General features: G+C 46.2%; 1 protein-coding gene across 1 annotated transcript in view; it reads right to left on the reverse strand.

Moving 5' to 3' along the window:
- The window catches only part of LOC107107216 (inter-alpha-trypsin inhibitor heavy chain H4-like), a 65,327-nt gene that overhangs the window by 21,360 nt on the left and 33,529 nt on the right, over nucleotides 1–10,438 (reverse strand). The window contains exons 6-11 of the mRNA XM_015407476.1: nucleotides 8,471–8,571; nucleotides 7,493–7,659; nucleotides 7,285–7,395; nucleotides 6,734–6,862; nucleotides 4,746–4,862; nucleotides 1,789–1,957 (exon numbers count right to left, since the gene is read on the reverse strand). Of these exons, the coding sequence (XP_015262962.1) occupies nucleotides 1,789–1,957; nucleotides 4,746–4,862; nucleotides 6,734–6,862; nucleotides 7,285–7,395; nucleotides 7,493–7,659; nucleotides 8,471–8,571 (794 nt within the window). The remainder of the gene's footprint in view (nucleotides 1–1,788; nucleotides 1,958–4,745; nucleotides 4,863–6,733; nucleotides 6,863–7,284; nucleotides 7,396–7,492; nucleotides 7,660–8,470; nucleotides 8,572–10,438) is intronic.

A 10,438-nucleotide genomic window follows, 5' to 3' on the forward strand; every position in this document is an offset into this window, starting at 1 on the left:
TATCTATCTATCTATCTATCTATCTATCTATCTATCTATCTATCTATCTAAAGTTATGGGCAACCTTTTTTAAAAACAAAAGGGGGAAGGGAGAGTTGGAAGGGGTCAACTTCAGTGAACGTACCTCAATCAGATTGAGGACGTTTTCAGCAAAGGCCGCCTTAGGAGTACCATAATTAAGTTAATAACAAAGTACCTACCTATATAGTTTAAGTTTAAAAAAATTGGCTCTCCAAAGAAATGTCAGTCGTAGTACTGTTGATATTTGGGTCTGTTGACTAATGAGATTGGATTCATACCCTGTTCTTCACTACCAAGAGGAATGTCAGATTGCCTGACAAGTTTCTCATGGACCTGAAACCCTCAGAAGCTGACACTATGCTGGTTACACTGACATCTAAGTTACCACTCAACTAAGCCCGGGGTTACAGGTTGTTGTGTTGTGCAGTTAAAAAGAAGAAGTTAAAAAAAAGAAGTTAAAAAGAAGAAGAGATTGGATTCAGCTGACATTTAACTTACCACTCTGGCCAGGCGGGGGTTAGTATGGGCTAGCCCAGAGTAACCCTCCGGGGTTATTCTAGGCTAGGCCAGAGTAACCCCAGGGTTACTCTGGCCGGGGGGTTAATCCGGCCTGTTACACCGGGGCTGATTCCCCATGGAAGTTTATTCCATTTCAGCAACTCCAGTCATGTGCATTTCCTTTCTTTATTTGGTTTCCACATGATGATGTCATCCTCCATTCCTGCACAAATTGTGAACAGCTGCTAAGAACTCCACTTTTATCACACCTGGAAAAATAGAAGATCCTTCCCAGCATGGCATTATTGGGATGATGTTTCTGAATGAAAGGAAACGTCCCCTTTCTCTGCACTTTCAGTGAACTGCTTTGCTGTCATTGCTCACACCAACAAAACTGAGATTTGTGTATTGGTGTGTGTGTGTTTGAGGACAATATCATTGTGCTGTTACTACATTAGGACAAATGTTTTTGTCTGCTCTCCAGATTAGCATTTGAAAACTTCAGGAAGTGCTATCTCTCCCCTCCCCCCCAGTGGGAGGCCCATTAGATGAGGAATCAGCTGGGAGTTGGCTTCTCATCTCCTGCTGGGGAAATTTTATTCTGCACCAAACTAACTTTTTGGGAGGAGCAGAATCCGGAGCAAAATCGCAGCTGATCACTGGGGTAAAAACCAGAACTTGGGTTCTTCTGATCTCCCATCCTGGAAACTTTGCTGCGTTCCAGGCTTTCTGAGATGCAGCAAATTTAGCAGAGTGGTGGTGGTGATCAAAAGCCCAGCTGATTTCCCTTTTCTTCTTCCCATCCACACTGTCAGCTGGAGCTGTCAAGACAAGGAGGAGATTTCACAGGAGATTCTTTTTCTCCTCATCTCAAGTTGTTGGCTTTGGCTGCAGAGGAAAGGAAAGAAACTCTCTCTCTTGCTTCTGAATGGGAAGATAAAAAGCATTGCTTCTGTACCCATCCACCCTGGCCCTGCTTAGAAAGAAGGAAGAGACATTATACTTTTCTCCTGTCCCTTCTCCAGAAGCTCATGCCTACTTGGCTTCTGATCTCCAACTTCAGTGTATGCCTATTTTTCTAATGGGGTGGTGGTGGATTAGAACACCTTTGAGTCAACTCCTTCCCAACAGCCACCTGCAAACACTTGTTCAATCGTTGTTTAAATTGCTCGATGCAGGCTGAACAGTCTGATCATGAGTGTTGTTGAACAAGAAATGTCAATGGCTGAACAGGTTTGCTATGAAATTTGAAGGACCCTTAAGTTTTACCTCCTTGGGCTCTAATGGTCCTAACATATTGTTTAGCCAGCTCCACATTCTCTTCTGTAGCTGGCAACAGAGATGGCTTCCATGCAGTGACATTGCTACTAAAGATTATTAAATTAAAGTGGTCTTCAGGATTTTGGTCTTCCAAAATTTTTTGTAGGGCCTCTTTGGTCTGTAAAAGAAATGAATATTACATAATATTCAGGCACATAATATCCAAGCATATATTCAATCAGCAGCCAATTTGGTTTAGTGGTTAGGAGTGCGACTCTAATCTGGGAGAACTGGGTTTGATTCCCCACTCTTCCACACACAGCTTCTAGTGAGACCTTGGGTCAGTTACAAGTTCTCTCAGAGCTGTTCTTTCAAGGGCAGTTCTTGGGAGAGCTCTCTCAGCCCCACCTGCCTCATAGGGTGTCTGTTGTGGGGAGGGGAGGGGAATGGAAAGTAGATTATAAGCCACTCTGAGACTCCTTCAGGTAGTAAAGGGCCGGGTATAAATCCAGTCTCTGGTTCTTCTTCTTCTTCTTCAGCCAAAGCCTAAAATGAAATCTGCAACACTCATGCCTAATATGTAATATATGGAGTAGATCCAACAATCCATCCGTGGAAGGAGTAAAGATTTTTGCTATATTCCTGCCAGCAGTCACCGCGCTGATTTCTGGGCTCAAACAGCCTGTGTGAATAATTTGGCACATGGGTTCAAGACTGCAGTGAGGAGGAGGAATGGGCAAAATAGCTCTTCCTCCTTCTTCTGCAAGTGCAACTCCACTGAATTAAGGCACCCACCCAACCCACAATGGTTTTCCTGCACACGGTCCTGCAACTCCAGGAATCAGCTTTCTGGAGATCAGAAGTGATGGCTGGGACAAGGGGAGCATGGTCAAAGCCCACCTTCTGTGTAAGAGTTTTCTGTATAGGAAAATTGTAATTCATGAATACAGTTGTCAAGTCTGGGTTGGGAAATTCCTGGAGATTTAGGGGTGGTGCCTGGGAAGGGCAGGTTTTTTGGGGGTGGGGAGGGGAGGGAGCTCAGCAGGGTACAATGCTGTAGAGTACACCCTCAAAAGCAGCCATTTTCTCCAAGGGAATGGATCTCTGTTGTCTGGAGAGCAGTTCGAATTCTGGAAAATCTCCAGGCCCCACCTGGAGGTTGGCAACCCTATGTGAAGTAGGCTTATAGGTGACCAACTTTTTACATGATAGATCACAGAACGTAATATGAACAGCTTCTGCAGTGTGAATCTCACTTTGGGTCAAGTTCATGACTCAGAACTACTATCAGACTTTGTTGTGAGATAATTTACCTGTTGTCCATCCTGAAATGTCCTTTGTGATGTCCATGAAAAAAATTATGACAAATTATGTTAACTCCTATCCTACAATAAGCATACTCTATCTCCATCAAATGACTAACGGGATAAAAATGTGATATTTACTGCGAATATGGAGGTGGAAACATGACGGTTTCTGCTCAGGCAAATTTAAGAAGAAGAAATTGGATTTAAACTCCACCCTTCACTACCCAAAGGAGTCTCAGAGAGGCTTACAATCTCCTTTCCCTCCCCCTCCCCACAGCAGACACCCTGTGAGGTAGGTGGGACTGAGAGCTCTGAGAGAACTGTCCTCGAGAGAACAGCTCTGAAAAAACTTATGACTGACCCAAGGTCACACCAGTAGCTGCATGTGAAGGAGTGGAGAATCAAACCCAGTTCTCCCAGACCAGTGTCTGTGCTCCTAACCACTACACAAAATTGGCTCTCAAAAAGAGATAGTGCAGCAATTCAGGCAGTTTACTGGTGTACCTACTGTCCCTATTGAGATGGTTCCCCCATATTGAGGTTAGAACAGTGGAGACAATGGCCCAATCTGCATTTGCTATGTGAAGCTGTTCCATGCTGCTGTGGCACCGGCTTCCCGTTTGGCTCAGTATAAAGCTCTCCTCTGTTTGCATCATGACGCAAGTTGTTTAGGGACAGCGTGCGAGAGAGAGGGGGGAGGAGTGGCCTCCCAGGGGCGCTGGCAGGGCATTGTGCTGCACTGTGAAAAGGAAACAGCACCCGTGACCCCCCTGCAGAAAGTAAAGGGGGGTGACCTGGCAGAGGGGAAAGTGGAGGGGGGGCAGGAAAGATGGGATGAGCTGGGTAAAAAACACAAAACACTCGATGGTTGCCAGGCAGGGCATGCTGGGGACTGCCCCAGGAAATAACAAATGATTCAGGGGTGGGTGTGCTTCCAACCACCACCACCCCCAAAAAAAGATGATGATAGAAAAATGTTGCCTGGCAGCTTTTAAATGCAGACAACTGGATTTTTAGCTAACTTGTTTTCTTTGTGACAATTTGTGTATCTCCTTGGAAATGATGGGGGGGGGGATTCGGCTCCAGTTGTCTGCTTTTTCCTCACAGCGGCTTGAGGGTGGGGAGGAGCAATTGTACCACCTTAAAACCAAATCAAGTTAAGACGGTGAGACACCGTAGTGACCTCGGAGTCACCACCAAATGGCAATAAAATGATGCAGACAGTCGATGCTGAGATGAAACAATAGGAGAGTGGATGCAGCATGAGACGCAGACAGAAATTTGTAAGACGATGTGAGATTGTTGGCACAATGGTGGGAAAGACCATTGCAGATTGGACTAATGTAGCCACCTTGAGCCATGAGGAAAAGCAGCATATAAATGCTTTAATTAATTAATAAACGGAATTCTGGTGTTTCATGCCCACCTGCCACCCACCCCAAGACCCCAAGGAAGTGGGCTGGGCAGGGGGAGAGATAATTTAATTCTTTTTGCCTCTTGCTTATAACATCTGATGAGCTTTTAATTAATAATAGTAATGGTCCTTGAAAGATATTGTCATTCTCTGTGGAGTTTAGACTGCAGTCAACAATTTTTAAATGATAAATGGTGTTAATAGTGACTGAATTCCAGAAAATGGTTTATTTTGAGAAAAATTACCTGCTGAGTTTTCTTGCCAGCCATAGAATCACTATCATCTATGACGAAAACAATATTTTTGGGAAATGCGGGTTTTTCACTGGGTGCAAAATAATGCACAAAATATCCATTAGCAATCTGAAACAAAAAAGAGTTTTTGTTATATATGATCTACATGTACATATTTCAATACAACAGTGAATAAAGTAACTAAAACAAAATAATCTAGGAAATGTAATTCAGGGCACAGTCTTCAAGCCTGCTGGGAAACTGCTATGCTGGCATAATTTAGAGATATGAATACATGAAGCTGCCATATATTGAATCAGGCCATTGGTCTATCAAGGTCAGTATTGTCTAGACAGGCAGAGGTCTTTCAGATCACCTACTACCTGGTCCTTTCAACTGGACGTGCTGGGGAATGAATCTGGAACCTTCTCCATGCAAAGCAGATGTTCTGCCACTGAGTCATGGCCCCCAATCACTGCAATGCAATTTGGTTTTATGCTGGTATATCAGGAGTTACAGCCCCGCCAAAACTGTGCCAGAGTGGTATACATTGCCTGTGTGACCCTATCAGTGAGTGCATACACTTCAGTCAAAGTTGACTTATGGCAACCCCCTAGGGTTTCCAAAGCAAGTGATTAAGCAGAGGTGGATTGCCATTGCATTTCTCTGCAAAGTCTTCCCTGGTGGTCTCCCATCAAAGTACCAACCCTACTTAGCTTCTGAGATCTGACAAGATCAGGCTATAAACAACCCTACCAGTACATGGGATGAAACTGGTGGTGCTGAGGGCATGCCAGGGGAAGAGAGCACTTACTCAGTATTCTAAGTCCTCCTCAGCCTGTATTCCACCCACTGAAGAACTACAAAAACTGAACTGTTCATTTAAAAACTGTCAATTTAAAAAAATCTCTAAGAGAAAATTATGCAATTACAACATTTTCTAAGCAAATAAAAGCCCATTTTCACTAGCTGTCTAGACCCTTCAGTATGCTGAGTGTGTGAAATATTTAACACTAGGAAAAAGGTCCATTGTGGAAATAAATACAATGAGATCTAGAAAGAGGCTCTGGGTGGGTGCCCCAGCCTTGGACACTCAGTGTCAATTTGCTGTGGCGACCTCAGCAGGATATAATGACACTGAGTCCACCATTTTCTCCAAAAGAACTGATCTCTGCTACCTAAAGAACAGTTGTAATTTTGAGTTATCGCCAGCCCTCACCTGGAGATTGGCAATGATGGTTCCCCAGAAGGGAATAGTTGGTTTGGAGGGTGGAGTCTATGGCTTTGTACCTGTCCGGTCCCACGCCTCCTGAAACCTCACCCTCTCCAGGCTCCATCCCTCACCTCTCCAGGAATTTCCCACCTGGAGTTGGCAACCCTATCTCCTTCCCAGCCAACCATCAACCTACCTTTATTTCCCCCTCACTCTTCAGCTTTCCACCCCCCATACACCTGCAGCCTCTCCCGTGCTCTGAAGCCCTGACTGCTATGTCACATTGGCTGTCATATGGCGGCCACCTCAGCAGCATATAAGGATACAGAGTCCAACATTTTCTCCAGGGGAACTGATCTCTGCCATTCTGAGTGATCTCCAACCCTCACCTGGAGATCGGACACATTTTACCTCAGAATAGCAAACTGTTTAGAATGTTAGAGGCAAAAGCCAATCAAGTCGCATATGCAAACGACCTCTGTGTTCCGAGGCAGAGGCCAATGAGGCTGCATATGCAAATAACTTCTGTGTTCTGACTGGCTACGGGGGGGAGGGGAACAGCAAACTGTTTAGAATGTTGGAGGGGAGACTCAAGCAATGCAGCCAGTGGATAGGGACAGATTCTGAGTGACACACCAGGGCGCCAACCAATTCCGGAGCGTTTGGAATGTTCTAGAGAAGTGCCACCACCATTCGGCTTTTATATATAAGGGAGATTACTGCATAAAACTGCCTTTTCTGCACTTAGCCAAAAGAGGTCCGTCACTCTGGAATTGTTCATATTTACCTGTATATCTCCTGCAGTGACACTCCTTTTAACATCATAACGAATGAGAAAATCTCCATCTAGCAGAGTTTCTTCCAGCTCAGGTCTCTTTCTTTGTTGTGCTATTGTCTGTTTAAATTTGATATAAGCCTGAACATTAGACAGAGAAGCAAGTCAGTCAAGCTTACAAGAAGGACCACAGCTTCTGAAAAGTAGTGGAGTTCCAGGTGTAGCATAGTGAAATCAGCTCACATTTATTGATTACATTGGAACAAAAAGAGATAACTTAACCAGTGCAAGGCCTGCTTATATTCGTGCACACACTCACACCCAACACACCCCCAATTCCTGTGATAGGTTCTATATACATGGTCCTGGTAATGATAGGTTCTCATCAGGATCCTAGCACTCCCACTGGTTCTCGCTAGGATCCGCGGTGGCTATTGTTCTAGACCCGAAGGTCTGTGAGTCCGGTAGACTGCATGGCCCGGCGCACGCGGTCGCAGCCATCTTAATACATAACAGCTTCGGTATCAAGGCAGTTTTCCAGAATTTTGGTCCATGTTGTATACCTTGGTCTCCTCCTGCACCTTTGTGAGGGCATCACTTAGTTCATTGGTCAGAAAGGTGCTGTCAGTTTCCAGGAAACTTATGCCTTGGGGTTCAAAGATGCGGGTGACAATCTGAAGAGAAGAAAAGAAAACATGAGGGATATCTTCCAGTTGTGACACAGTGCCAGGTGGTTTCTGTTGGTGACAGAAGAATCTGCCAAGAACTGACCTGGAAGTCTTTCACAAGCTGTTTCGGCTTAACTTTAATCAGCAGTTCATACTTTCCTAGCTTTCGTTTTAGTAACTCCTCATAGGTCAGCTCAAAGGTAACTTTCCCAGCTGCTGCAACACTGACCGAAACATGAAACTGCTCTAGTTTCCTTCCGGTTGATCTGAAAATAAGAAAAATATTGTGTAGGCCTCACAGTGGAAACCGAATATTCAGAAGTAAAAAAAAATTACTGAGCAGGTTGTCTGGGCTTTCCCAGTCCAAGGCTGAGCCCACAACTCTTTTCTTCCATAACAAAAACTTCTGATTTTCAGCTCTCCCTTTTAGGCAACTTCCAGTCACTTCAAATACTAAGTTGTAATTTTAAAAAACCACGTTCCAGATGAATGGGAGAATTTGTGTGCGTGTGTGTGTGTATAATCAGGCCAGACCATTATTTCTCTTGGGTTTTTTCTGCAGCACTGTTATACTATATAATATCTCTCTCTCTCTGTGTATGCACAGGTACATTTATTTGATCTGCTATTAGAAGGGAATCAGGTGTGGTGGTGGGAAAGTCCTGTACCCCAGATCCTCAGTAAACAAGAAAATGGTGGTGGGGGGAGCACATGTCTTAGAAATGCAAGGTTCTGCAAATGGACTTCTTGCACTTTTAGGAGAGCCACAAAAGCCCTATAGCTCCTTGTTTCTCAGGTGATATTCCATCCATTCCAGGTCAGGGGATACAGTCAAGAGGTATTTTTAATCTTCCAGTGGTTGCATCAAAAACTTGGGCCAGACCTGCACTTTGAAGTTTTTGGCTTTTCTTTTTGATATAGTTTTGTGATCCATTTGGTCTCATCTGTGTTTTACTCTAGAATCACTTATGTTTGTTAAACATGCTATGGAGTACGAAGAGATTGGATTAAGTGTGGTCTAACATATGAGAAAAATAAATGTTAACCAAAAGAGCCCGAAAAGTTTTCACAGCTTATCGGACCAGTCTAGTACTTTGCACGCATGTAAAAGCATCATCATACCGGTCTTGGGCAGCTTTGTTTTTCTTTATTGCTCCAGGGTAAGTTTTTCCATCAATCGTCCTTCAAAACAAACAAATATTATGAACAGTGAAAGCAAATTTGGGACAGACTTTGAATTTAGGCCTTTTAGGACTAGGGTCTTCACCCTCCAGGTGGGACTTGGAGATCTCCTGCTATTACTATTGATCTCTAGTTGACCAAGATCAGTTCCCTTAGAGAAAATAACTGCCTTGGAGAGTTGAACTTTAGGGCATTAGACCTTGCTGAGGTCCCTCTCCTCCCCAAATCCACCCTCCTGGCTCCACCCGCCCCCAAATCTCCAGGAATTTCCCAACCTGGACCTGGCAACCCTACTTAGGACTCTTGCTGACGTTACGCTTGGAGGCAGGCAAGGAGAATATGGTCATATCAGGCTTTGAAGGTCATATCAGCAGAAAGGGAAAGAAACTGGTTCCCCTGCCGGCATCTGTGTGGAGGGAAATGTTCTGCCCTGGCCCCTCAGGACGCAGGAGGCATGAGGTCTGAAGAGCAGGCTGCTGAGACAGGGCACATCATGCAGCTCAGACAAATAGGGTGGATGCTAGGCTACTATGTAGGCCCAATTTATTCTCCTCATCAACTGTTCTGCTGCCATTGCACACGCAGGAGGGTTTATGGGAGGCTCCACAGCACAGAGTGACGTAGCTCTACTGGTTATCAGCACCCACAGCAATGTGGAGGAGCAGGGCTTAGTTCTTGCAGGAGCTCACTGGAGCGATGCTCCTGCAGTAAGGAGCCCAGCGGGTGGGCAAATGCAGCAATCCCCACCCCTCAGAAAACCTTGGCACTCAGCCAAACAAGTTGAGGCTGGCGGGGAAGGAGAACCAGCCTCGCCGAGGGACAGGTGGCTGAAGGCGGGAGGGCCACCGCCGCCAGGTCGCCTCCACCCCCCTTACCCCACCCTGCTCGAAATCTGCTGGGAAGCCGCTGCTCAGCTCGGCTGCCCCGCACACCCTGCCCCGCAGTCTGGCCCCGTCCCCTTCCTCTTTCCCGTCTCCCATGGCCAACCTCTGTACAGGGTGCCATAGGGAGGGAGAGAGCGCCTGTCCGAAGGCCTGCAGCCGCGGGGCCCTCCCCAGCTCCCAAGCAGCCAGCGATTGGTGGGGGCACAGCTAGGTCAGGAGGAGCTTCGCAGGCTCCCAAGCAGCTTCAGCGCAATCAAGGAGGTGCTTTCCTGCAGAGAGCAGAGCCTGGGCCAGGTGGGAGGGCTCGTCAGGGCGCTCCGAGGCAGCGGGAGGCAAGCAGCGGCTGGCAAGCCCAGCATCTAGACTGCCCCGTGGCCGCTGGGATGGCTGCTGTGCGGAGACTCCCGCCTGAACCCAAAGAGACTGTAGTCACGCCACTCTGAAGCACCCTCCTCTCCCCCGACTGTGCTGGGTCCTTCCTTCCTTCCTTGTTCTCTCTCTCTCTCCCCCTTCTTTCTTTCTCCCCCCTCTCTCCCTCCCTCCCTCCCTCCCATCTTTCTCTCCCTCCCTCTCTTTCTCCTTTCCAATCCAAAAGAGTCCAGTGGTGAGATGTACTAAAAGGAAGGACAGGATTGTCCATTGGAAACAATGTATAATATACTGGGTCCGATGCATAGTGTAATGAATCAGCTCTTAGTTTATTTCAGAAGAAAACACAGAAGCTGGCTCGCAGGCTGGCTTATATTTCCACAGCAAACCACACCCCACACACACCCCAACACCTGTGATAGGTTTATTTACAGTGCTAGTGCTCAACAGGTTCCGTCTTGGATCCTGCCTTCCGATTGGAGTGGCTAGGATCCGAGTGTATATTGTTCCTAAGAGTTAATCTCATGCTCATCCATGACCGCATGCGGACCTGGCTGCACACATGGTCGACTAGTACACAACACAATGGGAGAGACTTGAAGGCCCATTTGAAA

This window comes from Gekko japonicus, unplaced genomic scaffold (genome assembly GCF_001447785.1).
Source record: "Gekko japonicus isolate JY-2015 unplaced genomic scaffold, Gekko_japonicus_V1.1 scaffold728, whole genome shotgun sequence".
Taxonomy (NCBI): Eukaryota; Metazoa; Chordata; class Lepidosauria; order Squamata; family Gekkonidae; genus Gekko; species Gekko japonicus.